Here is an 18,196-nt window from a genome sequence, read left to right on the forward strand (position 1 = left end):
TCTGCTAAAAATACAAAAAATTAGCCAGGCATGGTGGCAGGTGCCTGTAATCCCAGCTACTCAGGAGGCTGAGGCAGGAGAATCACTTGAACCCACGAGGCAGAAGCTGCAGTGAGCTGAGATCACGCCACTGCACTCCAGCCTGAACGACAGAGCGAGACTCGGTCTCAAAAAAATAAATAAATAAATAAACCCAGGCCGGGTGCGGTGGCTCAAGCCTGTAATCCCAGCACTTTGGGAGACTGAGGTGGGTGGATCACGAGGTCAGGAGCTCGAGAGCACCCTGGCCAACATGGTGAAACCCCGTCTCTACTAAAAATACAAAAATTAACCCTGCATGGTGATGCGCATCTGTAGTCCCAGCTACTCAGGAGGCTGAGGCAGGAGAATTGCTTGAACCCAGGAGGCAGAGGTTGCAGTGAGCCAAGATCGTGCCATTGCACTCCAGCTTGGGCATCAAGAGCAAGACTCCATCTCAAAAAAAAGAAAAGAAAAGAAAAGAAACCCTTGAGCCTCCCATAGGAAGATGAGAAGAGACACCACTTCTAGGCAACACAGCCCCAGACTAGGGCCCCCCACCAGGACCCATGGTTTGGTTAGACATGTCTGGGATAGATCTCAGCCCCCACAGCCAGTGAGCACCTTCATGCCATTTTTACCATGCTCAGCTAGGTGCTCAGTGGGTCTGGTGGAGCTAAGATTTGAACCCAGGTCCTTCTGTGTCCAGAGCATGAGTTCTAAACCACCTTGCTTTCCTGTTTTCCTTTTTGTAAAGGACCAGATTGTTTGGTGTCTTTTTGTTTTTGCTTTTTTTCTTTTTTTTTTTGAGGCAGGGTCTTGCTCTGTTGCCCAGGCTGGAGTGCAGTGGTGCAAACACAGTTCACTGCAGCCTCAACCTCCTAGGCTCAAGCAATCCTCCCACCTCAGCCTCCCAAGCTGGGACCACAGGTGCACACCCCCAGGCTCAGCTAATTTTAAAAATGTTTGTAGAGATGGAGCCTTACTATGTTGCTCAGGCTAATCTCAAACTCCTGGGCTCAGACAATCCTCTCACCTTAGCCTCCCAAAATGCTGGGATTACAGGAGTGAGTAACCGTGCCTTTCCAGTTTGGTGCCTTTTGAAAGTATGTTTTTCTTTTATAACTTCTCCCTCTATTTTGCCTGTTTGGTGTCAGAAACTGTGGAAGGTCTGAGATGTTACCCTACTTGTAAGCTAACAAGTTAGCTTGCCAGTTTCATGGAAGCTGGCAGAAGATGAAGCCTCCTGGTTCAAAGACAAAGGACTTTATTACAGCAATTGCCAGGTTTCCCCCGGCTCCAATTGCCATGGCCTAATGCAGTGAGGGTCAGATAACACCCACACGTATAATAAGGTGTGTTACAGAAAGGAGCCCTGAGCTTAGAGAATCTGAGTCTTTAATAATGGGCACCAAGGATGCCTGCCCTTTCCTCTGGAAGGAAACAGTGTCTCTGTCTTCCAGGGCTGTTCACTATACAGCTAGATGGCTCAGCACAGAGACAGTCAGTGCCTCTGCACGCAAGTCATGCAGAAAAGCAAGAGATCCGCGAAGAACTGTCTCCCAACATTTGGCTAAAAATGTTTTCTTTAAATTCAACTTTAGTTTTGTTTTTGTAACGCCTGAATGAATGCCAGGCTCTCAAAATTGGGTAGGGAGTCAGGGGGAATGAATTTTAAGCAAAGTGGCATCTTGACAGCTTGGCAGTCCCTGGATCACACTGTCCATGGGTCTCACTTAGGACCCTGCAGACTCAAGGCACCCAGGCCATAGGCCAGTCTTCAGTTACAGGAACAAACCCAGTTTCTGCTCAAGTCAACTTCTCGATAACTGAATTGTACACGTTTGACATGAGGACACAAAGCCCTTTCATAAACACTGACTAATTTAATTCTTGGCTAATTTAATCCTTGCTACAACCCTTTGGAGAGGGGACTTATGATACCAGCTTTACTAGTGGGAGAATCTGAGGCCCAAATAGGGTCTGTGGCCTAAGATCATATAGCAAGAAAGTGGCAGTATTAAGATTTTTTTTTTTTTTTTTTTTGAGACAGAGTCTTACTTTATCGCCCAGGCTAGAGTGCAATGGCACGATCTCAGCTCACTGCAACCTCCACCCCACTCCCCCTTTCAAGTGATTCTCATCTCAGCCTCCTGAGTGGCTGGGATTACAGGCGTGCACCACCATGCCCGGCTCATTTTTTTTTTTTTTTTTTTCTTAGTAGAGATGGGTTTTCGCCATATTGGCCAGGCTGGTTTCAAACTCCTGACCTCAAGTGATCCACGTCCCTTGGCTTCCCATTATGCTGGAATTACAGGCATGAGCCAAGTATTAAGATTTGAACCCAGGAATTCTCTACTTTGCCCCCTACCCACTGAAGGGTCATGAGACCGCCTTCTCAGCCAGGAGCCCACAATCCCTTAGGCCTTCTCAGTGCACAGCTGCCACAGGGCTCTTGGTCAGCAGAACTGGCTTAGGATAATGGGGACTTGACCCGGCAGGTGGGGCTGGAGGAGGAGGAGAGGATATGCTGCCTCACTGGTACCCCAAGGGTGGGAGTGGGTACACTTTCAGGGACCCCCCCCAAGAGAAGGTGGCAGAGGCAGTAGGAGACAGGGTTGGGGCTTCCTCCTGTTCAGTTTGGCTCCCCCTCTCTCAGCAGGACATTCTCTATAAGCATCCCCCAAGGAAGGAGGTTAAGGGGAGCCCACAGGATGGGGCTGGGGCACCTACTCTGTATCCCACCCCATCTCTACCCCAGCCCTTCCCCTCAAGCTAATAGCTCCAGCTGTGGTTTGTCCTCCGCAGCATGGCTGTGGTAGGAGAGATACTTTGAGTAGCATAACTACTGTCCCCATCTTGACTGGGGGTTGGAGGGTGCCTGTCACCTCCCCACTCCTTTTTCTTCCTGATGGGACCAGACATGGCTCCTGCCTCGAGGAGTCTCCAGGCCTGTGAGGACACAGTTGCTGACCCCAGTAATGGCAGTATGATCAGGGACTGTGGCCAAGGGACATCCCAGGGACTGTGGGAGCCCCAAGGAGGGGATAGAAGGATAGAGCTGGGCCTTGAAAGATGTGTAAGAGTCCCTCAGGCAGAGAGGAAAGGAGGGCATTTCTGGGTAATGGCAAGTGGGGTGGGTGTGGCATGAGCCTTCTGTCTTCTCTGGCCACACCAGCACCTGTGACTTCCTCTAGCACAGCGCTTCTCAAGCTATCTGTGGTGAAAGGCCAGTTTTTTAAAGATTAAAGGTCTCTCGAGAACCAATAGTTTTGTAAAATGGTATACAAATGAATTAGAGAAACGAAATGAGGCAGGCCAGGCGCAGTGCATCATGAGTGTAATCCCAGCTCTTTGGGAGGCCGAGACAGGTGGATCACCTGAGGTCAGGAGTTAGAGACCAGCCTAGCCAACGTGACGAAACCCTGTCTCTACTAAAAATACAAAAAATTAGCCAGGTATGGTGGTGGGCACCTATAATCCCAGCTACTTGGGAGGCTGAGGCAGGAGAATTGCTTGAACGTGGGAGGCAGAGGTTGCAGTGAGCGGAGATCGTGCCATTGCACTCCAGCCTAGGCAACAGAGCGAGATTCCGTCTCAAAAAAAAAAAAAAAAAAAAAAAATGAAACAAAGCCAGACATACTCAGGATAAATCTAGTGTTTTATTGGGAGATCCAACAGATATAAAATTGCTCTGTCAAGTGGCCACAAAAGTTCCTAAAAAAACCTACTCCCATTTTCTGTAATGATTGTATCACAGGCTGGTATTAAGCAGTTTGAACCTGTGCTGCTCAGCAGATCGCACATTGAGTGGCATGGCTGGAAACACCATCCTTCTCCTCTCCTCCAGTTCATAGCACAGGCTGCTCCTTTTACTTCACATGTCCTTTCCTGGGCATCTTTGCCTAATTAGTGCTCCTCCTACAGAGCTTGGCCTGAACAAAACTTCCTCCTGGCAGCCTTTCCTGATCCACACCTGTGCCCAGAAAAGATCAGCACCCATCATTAATGACCTGGTCACCTGTGTGTCACTATCTGTGTCCCCTGATCTGGATGCCTGTTTGTCACTACCTTTGTCCCCAGATCTGGGCACCTGTGTGTTGCTGTGTCCTTGGCAGCCTGTGAGAGACCAGGGTGCCCCTTGGTCTTGCTTATCACTCTCCTCAGTGCCTGGCTGAGTAAGCATGTGCTGGCCTGGAGGAGGGTAGCAGGGGCAGATCATGGAGGGGTCAGATGCCAGAGTCAGGAGATGAGAAGCCACATGTGGGCAGTGAGGAGCCACAGAGGGTCATCTCGCAAGGGAGGGACCCTCGCCAAAGCTAATGTTGGTGGACACGAAGGCAGCAGAGTGAAGCTGGGAGCTTCCCATGTAGCCCCTGGGAGGAGCCATCAGAGCTGCTGGGCTTCATGAAGCCCTCTCTGTGTCCACGCAGTGCTGAGCTCTGTCCATACACTACTGCTCCTTACTACAGCCCTATTGTCCCATTTCTTAACGCAGAAAACTGAGGCACAGAAGCGTCTATGGGCATGATTATCAAACTGTGTTCCATAGAGCCCCAGGGGTCCCATGCAGACCCTCAGGGCCAAAGCCAGGTTGTGGGAGAGCAGAGAAGCCACTGAGCCTATCTTTGCTTCCAGCAGAGCCTCCCGCCCCCGTCTCTGTTTTAGAGATCAGCTTCTGCTCAAAGAAAAGCTCCCTGACTTCAAACAGTTTGAGACTGCCTGGGAAGGTGGGAGTAAAACTGTTTTGGAAACAGCCAGCCAGGACCAGACAGGAGCACTGGCCTGTGCAGGCCCCGGGAAATGCCGGAGGGCTCAGGGTGGGGCTGCGCATGAGGGTAGGCCCGAGGAACTGCCCTTCCCAAGAAGCCAGGGAAGGCTGGTTTCCCAACCAGCCCCTTGTGCCAGTGTCTCCCTGACACTCTGGCATTTTGGCCATCTGGAGGGAGTGTTATATCCTGATGAGGCGTGACAGAGAGGAGAGGGAGAGGGGAAGCTGTAGGGCAGAGCCCTGGACTGGGCAAGGGAGACCCAGCGGCTGCTCCAGGTCCTGCTGCTGACCTGTTGTGCAAGGCCCTCCCTCTCTCGGCTGCCATTTCCCCGTCTGACCATGAGACAGGAGCCATAAAGCATGATAGGAAAGAGACGGTGATTCATGATATCTCCCCTGCCGAATGTTGGGAAAGAGACGTGGATTTATATGAATTTGGGTTCTGCTCCTGGTTCCACCGTTGAACAGCTGGGTGGCCTTGGGCAAGTCACTTCCCCCATCTAAACTGCAGCTTTTCCATCTGTAAAATAAGGGTGAAAGTTGCCCATACCTGGTGTTAGTTTGGGCCACCTGGTGTTAGTTTGGGCCTGGTGTTAGTTTGTTCTGGTGTTAGTTTGGGCCACCAGAAGCAGGCTCTGAAGCCAGAGATTCATGTGCAAGTGATTTATTTTGAAAATATTCCTGGGCTGGGCGTGGTGGCTCATCCCTCTAATCCCAGTGCTTTGGGAGGCTGAGGCAGAAGGATCACTTGAGGCCAAGGTGGGAAGATCATTGTTAGAGACCAGCTGGAATAACATAGTAAGATCCCATCTCTACAAAACATAAAACACTTAGCTAGGCAGGATGGTGCACACCTGTAGTCCTAGCTACTCCAGAGGCTGAGGTGGGAGGATTGCTTGAGCTCAGTAGTTCGAGGCTGCAGTGAGCTATGATCATGCTACTGCACTCTTTCCTGGGTGACAGAGTCTCTGAAAAACAAATAAACAAAAAAAGAAAACACTCCCCAGAGAAACTGGAAATGAAGTGGGAGACGCAGGGTGGGGAGAAGAGGATATCCACGTGAGGGTGTGGTCTTGGGAAAAGTGCCAGCCTCAGTCACATCCCCAGAGGATCTCTGGAGTGGGGACAACAGCTCAATTCATCCCCACTGGGGCTAGTGAGTTGGGATTATAGATGTCCGTGTCACTAGATCATTGCCTCAAGGCAGCTGCAAGAGGACGTATACTCCCTGGCACTTTGGGGGCAAAGCAACTCTAAAGAGAGTCACAGATGCAGGCACATGGAAGCCAGGGACGGGCACAAAAACTAGTAAGAGGGATCTCAGAAGATCCGGACAAACTCCTCCAGTGCCCACTACATACTTCATGAGGTTGTTACAATGATCAATTGGTATAACTCCTTAAAGCCCCTAGCACAGCACCTGGCACATGGTAAGGGCTCAGAAGATGGAACATGTGGTTTTTCTTGTGATTATTAGCAGGCTGGGGCTGGTGAGTGCTCAGGGCCCATGCCAGCCACTCTGAGGCTCTGGGGTTCTGGAGTTCTTTTTTATTTTAATTATTATTATTATTTTGTTTGGAAGACAGCCTCACTCTGTCGCCCAGGCTGGAGTGCAGTGGCGTGATCTCGGCTCACTGCAACCCCCACCTCCCGGGTTCAAGCGATTCTCCTGCCTCAGCCTCCCAAGTAGCTGGGACTACAGGTGCACACCACCATGCCTGGCTAATTTTTGTATTTTTAGTAGAGATGTTGTTTCACCATGTTGGCCAGACTGGTCTTGAACTTCTGACCTCAGGTGATCCACCTGCCTTGGCCTCCCAAAGTCCTGGGATTACAGGCGTGAGCCACAGCGCCTGGCCCAGGTTCTGGAGTTCTCAATTGCAGCAGGGTTCCTTTTACCCTCTGTGTCTGGCCGGCCACATGCTGCACTCTTTGCCTAACCGTCCCCCTTCCCCGGGCAGCTGCAGTCCATGGTGGATCTCCTGGAGGGCACCCTGTACAGCATGGACTTGATGAAGGTGCACGCCTACGTCCACAAGGTGGCCTCCCAGATGAACACACTGGAAGAGGTAAGGGCGGGGCTGCCGCCAGAGGCCAGGCTGGTGTGGTGCTGAGGGCCGAGGGCACTGTCCGAAGGGGCCCGGGCAATCCAGGCTTCACCCTGGTGACCATGGGAAGCCAGACTCCAGCCAGGAGCTGGGGGAGGGAAATGCGGGCCACAGGGTCCAGCCTCTGGGGAAGAGGTCTAACTGGCTCAAGGGCCTGCAGGAAGCTGAAGTCTGAGTGGAGAAACCGAGGTACCTGCTGGTTGTATGAAAGGGGTTCAGAGGGAGCTGGAACTTGCAGTTGCCCCCAGTGCATCAAGATCAGGACCCACAATTCTGGGGGTACCATTCACACAAGAATCCTTGGTGGCTGGGCATGGTAGCTCAGTGGCCTGGCGCAGTGCCTCACACCTGTAATCCCAGTGCTATGGGAGGCCGAGGCAGGCAGATCACTTGAGGCCAGAAGTTTGAGACCAACTTGACCAATATGATGAAACCCCATCTCTACAAAAAATACAAAAATTAGGCGTAGTGGTGCACGCCTGTAATCCCAGCTACTCAGTAGGCTGAGGCAGGAGAATCGCTTGAACCTGGGAAGCAGAGGCTGCAGTGAACCGAGATCGTGCCACAGCCTGGGCGACAGAGCAAGACTGTCTCAAAATAAAAAATAAGATACCTTGTCGGAGTGCCCCCTGGGTTGGTAAAACATGGCAGGACTGACCGAGCCCACTGGGCTAGTGCCCAGCTGCTGTGGAGGCAGAGGTGCTACGTGTCCTGCCCTGGTCAGGGTGAATGTGCTATAGGATTGGGCAGGGGACCAGGACTGCCCCTGGGGACAAGAAAAGAGTTGGGCGAGCATGGGGGTCCAAGCTGCAGGTTCGAGGTTTGTATCTCTGCTGGCACAGCCTCACCTCCGCCTGTTTCCTGCATCCGGCCTCTGTTGGGCCACTGGGAGTCTGGGGACATACAGCTGCCAGAAGCGGGCGTGGGGGCTTCCTTTCCCAGCTTCCTTTACAGAGGGAGGGGGCACCTGGGCATCCTGTGCCCCAGGGTAGGAGATTAACCCCTTCCTCACCCCAAAGTTGGGATCACAGTGGCTTTAAGTATTCAAAAAGTGTTTGGTATGTACCTACTATTGACCAAGCCCCTGGCAGCAGGGGAGAAAGCTGACACTTGGTGAATTTCTTCTGTGTCCCAATATTTCCCGTGCAGCTAGTACATTCCAGGCCCTCCCGTTACTGGCTCTGAAGTTATTCTCCTTTGATCTTTCCTCTTGTAACCTCAGGAAATGTTAACCCACTTCATGTAACTCTGAGCCAGATGATCTGGAGGGTATATCTGCTAGACCTGGAACCAACCAGAGATGGTTTCCACAGCCACAGAAAAATGACTTTTTAATTATCTTCTGTTTCGCATTATCTTGCTTTGCTTCTGTTAACCATGGTTTACTAAGTGATAACCTTATGGAAAAATTAAATGCAAAAAGCTTTTGTTCACCCTGGGAGGAGGTGGGGAGAGAACAGCCTCACTTGGGAGAGGCTGGCTCCCTCTGCCAAAGGGAAGAACCTCCCAGGGGATAAGCAGCAACTTGGGGTCTCAGCTTCCCTCTGCTCTCTTCTCTGACACCAATAGTTCTCAACCAGGGGTGATTTTGCCCCCAGGGGAAAGCTGGCAATAGCTGGAGACGTTTTTGGTTGTCACAACTTAAGTGGGGGACAGGATGGGTGCTACTGGGATTCTACTGGTTAGAGGCCAGAGATTTGGCTAAATACCCTACAATACACAGGACAGTCCCCAGAAGCAAACAGCTATCTGGCAAATGTCAATAGTGATGAGATTGAGAAAATCTGTCATACACTTTGACTTCTGTCATCCCTGGGATCTAGTTTTTTTGATTGTTTGTTTGTTTTTTTGAGACAGGGTCTCGCTCTGTAGGCCAGGGTAGAGTGCAGCCTCAATCCCCCAGGATCAACTGATCCTCCCACCACAGCCTCCCAAGTAGCTGGGACTGCAGGTACACACCACCACACCTAGCTAGTTTTTTGTGTTTTTTGTAGAGATGGGGCTTTACCATGTTGCTCATGCTGGTCTTAAATTTCTGGGCTCAAGCGATCCTCCTGCCTTGGCCTCCCGAGGTGCTGGGATTATAGGCATGAGCCGCTGCACCCAGCCCCTGGAATCTAGTTTAAAATGCACTGTCATATTCCATAGCCTTTTTGGTCCTCACAGTGACCCTGCCATTTAGTTGTTATTATGATGACATAATAGCCCACTTTACAGGCAGGGAAACTGAGGCTTGGAGAAGTAGTTACTGGCCCAAAGTTACCCAGCCAGGAAGTAGAGAGCAAGGATTTGAACCCAAGGATATCCGACTCCTGCCTGCTGCCTCTTGGTCCCTGAACCTGAGTCACCCAGGGCTGACTGGACGTCAATCACTTTTAGGTTATCTTTTCCTCTGTAACAATTTCTACAAATGAAATTCTGGACCCATAATTCTGTTGCTCCGCGGCTTCTCAGCAGACTGGTGCTTTCTGCCTCTGACTTCTGTCGGTCCTGCTTTAGCTGAAAAGTAGACTCAGACGAAAGAATCCCAGATCTACTAGAGCTTTGGGGAACTGGGACGGATACCTGCCAGGCCCCCCAGGTTGCCAAGTCCTCTCCAGTGAACAAGGCCAGCTTGGGCGACAGCCCAGCAAAGGAGATCGCTAGATAGCGGGAGGTTCACAGAGCCAGGGGCATTATGGTTCTAAGCAGTCTGTCTGCTCCTGGCAGGATTCAGAACCAGGAGTAGATCCAGGAGCTGGTGTGGGAGCTGCTAAAAGTAGGCAGGGAGCCAGAGCCCCAGCAAGGGGAGATGAGGCAGGGAAGGAGAACAGGCCTGGGAGTAAAGGCAGGGCTCAGTGCTGGGAGAGGAGACCGCATGGCCCAGGAGAGAAGTTGGAGACTTGGAGGGAGCAGAGATTCACCCTCAGCAAAACCCCGACGGGTTTCACTCCATCTACATTGTTTGAAGATTTTACAAGCAGAAGATATTTGTGTATTATGTATACAATTTTAAAGTAGCAAAAGATTGGAAGCAACTTAAGTAACCATCCATAATGGGCAGGGGTGGTGGCTCACGCCTGTAATCCCAGCACTTTGTAAGGCTGTGGTGGGTGGATCACTTGAGGTCAGGAGTTCAAGACCAGCCTGCCCAACATGGCGAAACCCCGTCTCTACTAAAAATACGAAAATTAGCCAGGCATGGAGGCACGTGCCTGTAGTCCCAGCTACTCGGGAGGCTAGGCAGGAGAATCACTTGAGTCCGGGAGGAAGAGGTTCTTGCAGTGAATTGCTTGCAGTGAGCCAAGATCGCACCACTGCCCTCCAACCTGGGCGACAGAGTGAGACTCCATCTCAAAAAAAAAAAAAAAAAAAAAAGAACCATCAATAAGGGACTGGGTGGCTGGGTGTAGTGGCTCATGGCTCATGCCTGTAATCTCAGCACTTTGGGAGGCCAAGGCAGGTGGATCACTTGAGGCCAGGAGTTCCAGACCAGCCTGGCCAACATGATGAAACCCTGTCTCTATTAAAAACACAAAAAGTTAGCCGGGCATGTGGTGGGTGCCTATAGTCCCAGCTACTCAAAAAAAAAAAAAAGAAAGAAAAAAAGAAAAATAAAAAATAAGGGACTGGGTAAATAAATTGTGGCCTCTCAAGCAATGGTGTACTGTGTGGCCATGAGAAGGAACGGAGCACTATATATGCAGATATGCATCAGTACCCAAAATAGGCTGTTCAGCAAAAAAGCAAAGTGGTAAAAATATGAGTGTATGTATACATGTGTTCCTCTAAATATACAGACTTTCTTTAGAAGGATATACAAGGAACCTGTAATAACTGTTGGCACTGAGAAATAAAGGTGGGAGCTTGACATTTTTATAGCCATTGATATCTTTTAAATTTAGTACCATGCACATGTATTATCTATTTTTTTAATTCTTTCACTTTTTAAATTTAAAAAGTTCATAAATACAGGGTCTCTTGGAGCCTATTTTTCCTGCTCATGCTCGCTGCGGCTGCCCCAAGCCCGTTCGGGGGACTGGGCAGCAAAGCCTAATGACCAAAGCTGGGGTGTCCCTCCAGGCTAGGGGTTCAGAGGAAGCTGGCCCAGGAAAGACCTCCAATCCTGCCCCCTCCACAGAGCATCAGGGCCAACCTGAGCCGGGAGAACGAGGTGGTGAAGGAGAGCGTGCGCCACCTCAGTGAGCAGTTGAGGCACTATGAGAATCACTCTGCCATCATGCTGGGCATCAAGAAGGAGCTGTCCCGCCTCGGCCTCCAGCTGCTGCAGAAGGATGCCGCCGCCGCCCCTGCCACCCCTGCCACGGGCACTGGTAGCAAGGCCCAGGTGAGGCCCCAACTCTGATCATGGGGCTGGAGCTGGCTGAGCTTGGGAGCTCACTGTGCCAGGATGTTGGCCCTGTGGGCCAGCTCAATGGGGGTTTGGGGCTGTAAGATGGGGTTGAGGACTGGCACAGCCAGAAAGTCCCTGGCACGGTGAGGTGCAGGGGGTACCTGCTGTACAGCAAGCACAGTCAACACAGGGAATGGGGATAGGCCTGGGGATCCTGCCAAGGGGGGCTGGTCCCTAAGCCAGGTGTTTGGCATCCTTCTCATTCCCAAGTTTGAAACTAGTAGGGACAAGCTTGTGGAGGTGGTGCCCCCTGCCTGGCCCTCAGAGATCAGGCTGGCTGCAGCAAAACCCCTTCTAGCCTCCCCTGCTGTGGCTGGGCCCTTGGCTGGGTGGAGCCTGCTCAGAGGGAGGTGGGCAAAGCCTCAGGGACCCCTGCAGACTGATACCCATTCATCCAACCCACCCTGGGGTACAGAACTCCTGCAGCCAATACCCAGGCACTCCACCTCCAAGCTCAGAGCACAGAGTGAGCAGAGGCACTGGTTCTGTCACTAGGCAGAGCCACCCATGACAGATAACACGCCTGCATGCAAATGTGATAAACGTCCTCTCTGTAGGCAGGTGCCTCTCTGTAGGCAGATGAACTGTGAAGCTGGTTCTCCCTCTGAGCAGATCAATTAGAAGGAACAACCACTTTTGGGTGAGCCAGTTTCACAGAGGCTCCTGCCTTTGCTGGGTATGTGGCTTGGCAAATGGAGTGCAGACTGGATTCAACCCCATTCAGGCTCCTCTGGCCAGTCACCCTTGGGCAAGACACAAGCCACACCATTGTTCATACTGGCCTTGTGTTTTGGTGAGTGGCTGAAGAAGGGAGCTGACATTTGTGGAACTCCTACTTTAAACTTGACTTTCTCACAGACATTGTCAGTGAACCCCATAGTCACCTGGGAGGAGGGGTGACCCCTGCCCATTTGGCAGATGAGGCACGGAGAGAGGTCACATGGAGAGGCGGTGGCGGAGCTGGGACTGGCAGCCAGGTCTGTGTGACTGCCAAGCCCACCCTCTTCCTCTCTTCCTCTCCGCATCTCGGTCTCCTTTGCTGACACTGTGATAATGGGGCCATTTGTGTCTGCAACTGGGACCACCTAGATGCCGATAAAGCAGCTAGGAAGCCTGTGCCTTGGCCCCCAGCTGGCTTCCTGCTCATTCCCGTGCCAATTCCGCAGGCGAGAATGAAGCGTGTTTTGGCAATGGTGCAGAAGGCACCCAGCTACTGTACTTGCCGTATCTGCTGGAGCTTCTGCCTAACAATGAGTGATGTCACAGGCCCTGTGTTCTTGTGCCAAGCCAGCATCAGCGGCATTTAAATAGGAAGTGAAAATAACAAAACACAAAACGTTAGAAACGGCATATCCTAGAGGTTGGGTGACCAACCCTGTCCCAGTTTGCCTGGGACTTGAGGGTTTTTCCAGGATGCAGCACTTTCAGTGCTAAAACTAGGAATGTTCCAGGCACTCTGGGATGAGTGGTTCACCTTGCCTAGGTGCCTAAGAACCTCTCCCCTGCCCACGTACTAAGACCAATGAGTAAGAGAGACAAGGCTGGGAAGGTGAGCAGGTAGAGGAGGCTGCCTCCCGGGGAGCTGTTCCTTCTAGCCTGCCCCCCAGGGGGAGTGGACAGGAGTTGAGAAGTGGGACAGGAATCTAACCTACCAGGATGGACTTCAAGCCTGCAAGGGAGCTAAAGAGCTGGGTGAGGAAACTGAGGCAAACCAGTCACGGATGTAGCCACCGTGGTGGGGTAAAGGAAAGCTATGACTTTGTGAGTGCTTGGGACATAGGGCCTGGGGCAACAAGGCCACCTCCAGTCCCCACGTGCTGAGCCCCCAGGACTCCCCACAACATTTCGTCTACTGTCCTTCAAGTCTGCGACTTCTCTTCCCTCCCAGGACACAGCTGGAGGAAAAGGCAAGGACATCAGCAAGTATGGCAGCGTGCAGAAGAGCTTTGCAGACAGAGGCCTCCCAAAACCTCCCAAGGAGAAGCTGCTTCAGGTGGAGAAGCTGAGGAAGGAGAGCGGCAAGGGCAGGTTCCTCCAGCCCACAGCCAAGCCCCGTGCCCTGGCCCAGCAGCAGGCTGTGATCCGGGGCTTCACCTACTACAAGGCAGGCAAGCAGGAGGTGACCGAGGCGGTGGCAGGTGCGTAGGGGGGGAAGGGGACCCTGGGAAGTCAGGGATGGATGCCTCCTAGGAATCCCCTCATCCCTCATCTTCTCTGCAGTTGGACCACCCCAGATTCAGTTCCACCCATTGATTACCTGTTGGGTGCCCTCTGCTCATCCACATATGAGGATAACACCCCACTCAGGGGGTCATTGGGATGAAATGGCAGAACCAACCTGCAGGGCCACTCGGTGGCTTTCCAGTATTTACAGCTGTCTTCACCTTCACTGGACTTTTCTTTGTGCATTTGAAAATGTGCCGAAGGTCCACTCTGATCAGGTGACAGGGAATGGTAGAGACACAGTCCCTGTCCCCACAGATCTCACAGTCTAGTGAGAAAAAATACCTATGACCAGGCAGCTGCCACAATGGGGGGCAGGAGAATACCGGGCTCCTGAGAAGTGACAAGGGCTTTTGGGGCATCTCTCATTTCCTCTCCAGCTCCTCCCTCTTCTTATATCCCCAAGGAAGAGCCCACAGACTCTTGTATCTTTCCTGCAGCTCTCTGCTGGATCACAGAGAAGGGTGACAAAGTAATTGGCAAACAAGAGACACACGTTTCAAGATACCCCAAATTTCTGAGCCATCTCTATGGGTTGTGGTTCTCAATTCCCCCACTAAGACCCGTCCCAGATGGCTGCTGTCTTCTGATGTCCCAGAGGGGTGTCCCAAACCTGGGTCCTGCTGACCACCTCCTCCTGCAAAGCCCTCCTTCCAGCCCATGTGCAAGGGGTGCAAGGAGGTGAAACAGTCAGGGACCAGGCTCCTTTGAGAGCCCTCTTGTTTCTTGGCCTCTCAGGACTCAGGGGCCTCTTTCCCCTGGTCCCAGCTGCTGGCCCAAGCCCTGCCAGCTTGGTCTGGACACGGCACAGAGCCTCTGACCCCTGGCTGGGGCACTGCCTAAGAACAGCTGCAGGCATCTGACTCTGCCAGCAAGGCCTGTGGGAACAGGCGCCCTGCCCTGGCAGGCTGCTGAGGCCAGGCCTTCCTGTGGTCCTCCTCGACCAGGGGGATGACCCCCATCCCCGCCAGGGCCCAGGCTGCCCACAGCAGGGCCTGTGCAAAGAGGAAGCCCAAAATGGAGAAAAAAGGAAGAAGTTATTGTCCTCAAGTCAAGGGGTCTCTGAGCCCCTCACCCAGCTGACCAGGAGGTCCCCTGGGCACCAGACCATCATAGTAATAACAGCACCGTTCCTTTGTCTCCCTGGTGTCACATTTTTTTTTTTTTTGAGATGGAGTTTCGCTCTTGTCACCTAGGCAGTGATGCAATGGTGCAATCTCAGCTCACTGCACCCTCCGCCTCCTGGATTCAAGCAATTCTCTCGCTTCAGCCTCCCAAGTAGCTGGGATTACAGGCACATGCCACCATGCCCGACTAATTTTTGTATTTTTAGTAGAGACAGGGTTTCGTCATGTTGGCCAAGCTGGTTTCGAACTCCTGACCTCAGGTGATCTGCCTGCCTCGGCCTCCCAAAGTTCTGGGATTATAGGCATGAGCCACCGTGCCCAGCCAGTGTCACAAAAGTGTTTCCCTAAACCCTTCCTTCCTTCCTTCCTTTCTTTCTTTCTTTATTTTTTCTTTTGAGACAGGGTCTCACTCTGTCACCCAGGTTGCAGTGTAGTGGCACGATCATGACTCACTGCAGCCTTGACCTCCCGGGCTCAAGTGATCTTCCCTCCTCAGCCTCCCTAATAGCTAGGACTACAGGCGTCCATCACCACACCTGGCTAATTTTTTCTATTTTTTAGTAGAGACAGGGTTTTGCCATGTTGGCCAGGCTGGTCTTGAACTCCTGGGCTCAAGTGATCTGCCTGCCTCAGCCTCCCAAAGTGCAGGGATTACAGGCACCAGCCACCATGCCCAACCCTCTAAGCACTTTCATTCATGCTGTTGCGTTTGATTCTGGCAGCAGCTGCATTTTCCATGGCAGAGTAATAGGAGAAGGCCTGTAAAATGGGAACAAGAGCTTCTCTCTAGAATGGAATCTAGCAGATGAGAGAACTGGTACGAAGTTCTTGATGCATAGGAAGGAAAGGGATCTCCTTTTTGGTACCTCGTATTTGCTGGGATCTGTGCAAATGTTTATGTACATTTTTCTGTAGTCAACACCACAGTCCAGCATGGTGGGCTCATGACTCTCAGTTCACAGAGGTGGCCCAGGAAGGCAGGGGGACATGGCTGAGGCCACCTGGCTGGGTTTAAAGCCCTGGCTGTGAAGTCCTCCCTGCCTCCCACTTTGAAACCTTTCACCCTCCTCTGGGTGTGAGGAGGCCCTGAGGAGGCCTCCCCCTCCATTCCCTGAGGGCCCCTGAGATGGGGGCCCAGTGGACCTGAGGGAGACCCACACGGCAGCAGGTGGTGCTGGGATGTGAGCACAGGGGTCTTCTCTCTGCAGACAACGCCCTCCAGGGCACTTCCTGGCTGGAGCAACTGCCGCCCAAGGTGGAGGGTAGGTCCAACTCCGCAGAGCCCAACTCCGCAGAGCAGGATGAGGCTGAGCCCAGGTCCTCCGAGAGAGTGGACCTGGCTTCTGGCACCCCCACCTCACTCCCTGCCACCACCACCACCGCCACCACCACCCCGACCCCCACCACCAGTCTCCTGCCCACCGAGCCACCTTCAGGTCCAGAAGTCTCCAGCCAAGGTGAGTGAGCCTCACAGGAGTCAGCACACTGTAGCCTGTGCCCAAATCTAGCCCACAGCCTGTTTCTGTGAAGCCCTCAAGGTAAGAAATGCTTTTTACAGCTGAGCATGGTGGCTCACACCTGTAATACCAGCACCTTGGGAGGCCAAGGCAGACGAATCACCTGAGGTCAGGAGTTCAAGACCAGCCTGGCCAACATGGAAAAACCCCCTCTCTACTAAAAATAAAAAAATTAGCCAGGCGTAGTGGCAGGTGCCTGTAATCCCAGCTACTCGGGAGGCTGAGGCAGGAGACTCGCTTGAACCCAGGAGGCAGAGGTTGCAGTGAGCTGAGATTGTGCCACTGCACTCCAGCCTGGGCAAAATAAATTTTTTTTTTTTCTTTTTGAGACAGAGTCTCACTGTGTCACCCAGGCTGCAGTGCAATGGTGAGATATTGGCTCATTGCAACCTCCATCCCCCGGGTTCAAACAATTCTCCTGCCTCAGCCTCCCGAGTGGCTGGGATTACAGATGCCTGCCACCACAGCTGGCTAATTTTTGTATTTTTAGTAGAGACAGGGTTTCACTATGTTGACCAGGCTGGTCTCTAACTCCTGACATCAGGTGATCCTCCTGTCTCAGCCTCCCAAAGTGCTGGGATTACAGGCATGAGCCACCACACCCAGCCCAGGTAGTATTTTCAACAAATTCTTCTTAAAATGTCACCTAGAATGCCATCATCAAATCCAGCAACTATTTTTATTTCTTTATTTCCTGTGTCCAATCGTTGGCCCTGTTTTGATGTCAGCATTTATAGTTCTGCTCTGTGTCTCATGGTAGAAATCTTCCTCGTTAAGTCATTGATTCCATCCTTCCAAAGGGATCTTGGCTCTCTGTGGTGAAAATCCTTCAAACCCTGTCCTGCTTTGGTCCAAGGTCATTCCACTTCTAGGAATCTTTCCTGAAGGATCCACCAGCAATGGGAACAACAGCTGCAGCTTAAGTGGTTGCATCATGGCATCATTTCTAATGTCAGAAAACTGGAAATAATGCGAAGGGCTGACATGGGGAGGACTGGTCAGATAAATTCAGGGCACAGCTGTCCACCGGCCTGGCAGAACCTTGAAATCACATCATTAAAAGGCTATTTAATGATGAGAGAAATTGCTCAACGGAGGCTAAAAACAGGATACATAAAACTGTATACTCACAGTTTTTTAAAGTATGTCTGCATGACTGTACATGCAAAGAAAAAAGAAAAGGAAGGAAATGCCACATGTTTAAATTTTTCTTTGGATGGGAGAAGGGTGGGAGAGGGTGAAGGATAAAAGACTACATACTGGCTGCAGTGTATACTGCTCAGGTGACAGATACGTTAAAATCTCAGAGATCACCACTAAAGAACTCACCCATGTAACCAAAAACCACCTGTTCCCCAAAAACTATTTAAATAAAATTTTATTATTGTTGTTGTTGTTGTTGTTTTTTGTTTTTTTTTGGTGTGGTTTTTTTTTTTTTTTTTTTTTGAGACGGAGTCTGAGTCTGTCGTCCAGGCTGGAGTGCAGTAGCGTGATCTCAGCTCACTGCAACCTCTGCCTCCTGAGTTCAAGAGATTCTCCTGCCTCAGCCTCCCGAGCAGATGGGATTTCAGGCACACACCACCACGCCTGGCTAATTTTTCTGTTTTTGGTAGAGACAGTGTTTCGCCATGTTGACCAGGCTGGTCCTGAACTCGTGACCTCAAGTGATCTGTGAAATACAATTTTTAAAAAGAGAATAAAAGAACAGAAAAAAAATTGTCTTTGGATAATGGCAGTTTTTAGGGTTTTTTTATTTTATAAGAGTTTAATTTTTTTTATTTTTTAAAAAGTAAAATAAGGAAAAACCAAAAAAGAAAAAAATTTAAATTTTTGTATTGACAAATAAAAATTGTATGTATTCATTTATTTGGCATACTGCAGAAAGAATAATTTTTTTAAATGTGTGTATTTATAATGTACAACATAATGCTTTGATATGTGTACACACTGTGAAATGGCTAAATCAAGCTAATTAGCATATATATTACCTCACATTACTTATCTTTTTTTTGTGGCGAGAACACTTAAAATCTACTCTC

The 18,196-nt window shown here is 51.1% G+C and overlaps 1 protein-coding gene across 2 annotated transcripts in view; it reads left to right on the forward strand.

The window, feature by feature from the left end:
• OLFML2A (olfactomedin like 2A) overlaps positions 1 to 18,196 on the forward strand; it is a 37,942-nt gene that overhangs the window by 11,280 nt on the left and 8,466 nt on the right. For both annotated transcript variants that reach the window (XM_054502384.1, XM_063649928.1), the window contains exons 3-6: positions 6,751 to 6,858; positions 11,018 to 11,224; positions 13,179 to 13,428; positions 15,849 to 16,097. In XM_054502384.1, the coding sequence (XP_054358359.1) occupies positions 6,751 to 6,858; positions 11,018 to 11,224; positions 13,179 to 13,428; positions 15,849 to 16,097 (814 nt within the window). The remainder of the gene's footprint in view (positions 1 to 6,750; positions 6,859 to 11,017; positions 11,225 to 13,178; positions 13,429 to 15,848; positions 16,098 to 18,196) is intronic.

The sequence above is a fragment of the Pongo pygmaeus genome, chromosome 13 (assembly GCF_028885625.2).
Source record: "Pongo pygmaeus isolate AG05252 chromosome 13, NHGRI_mPonPyg2-v2.0_pri, whole genome shotgun sequence".
NCBI classification, from domain to species: domain Eukaryota; kingdom Metazoa; phylum Chordata; class Mammalia; order Primates; family Hominidae; genus Pongo; species Pongo pygmaeus.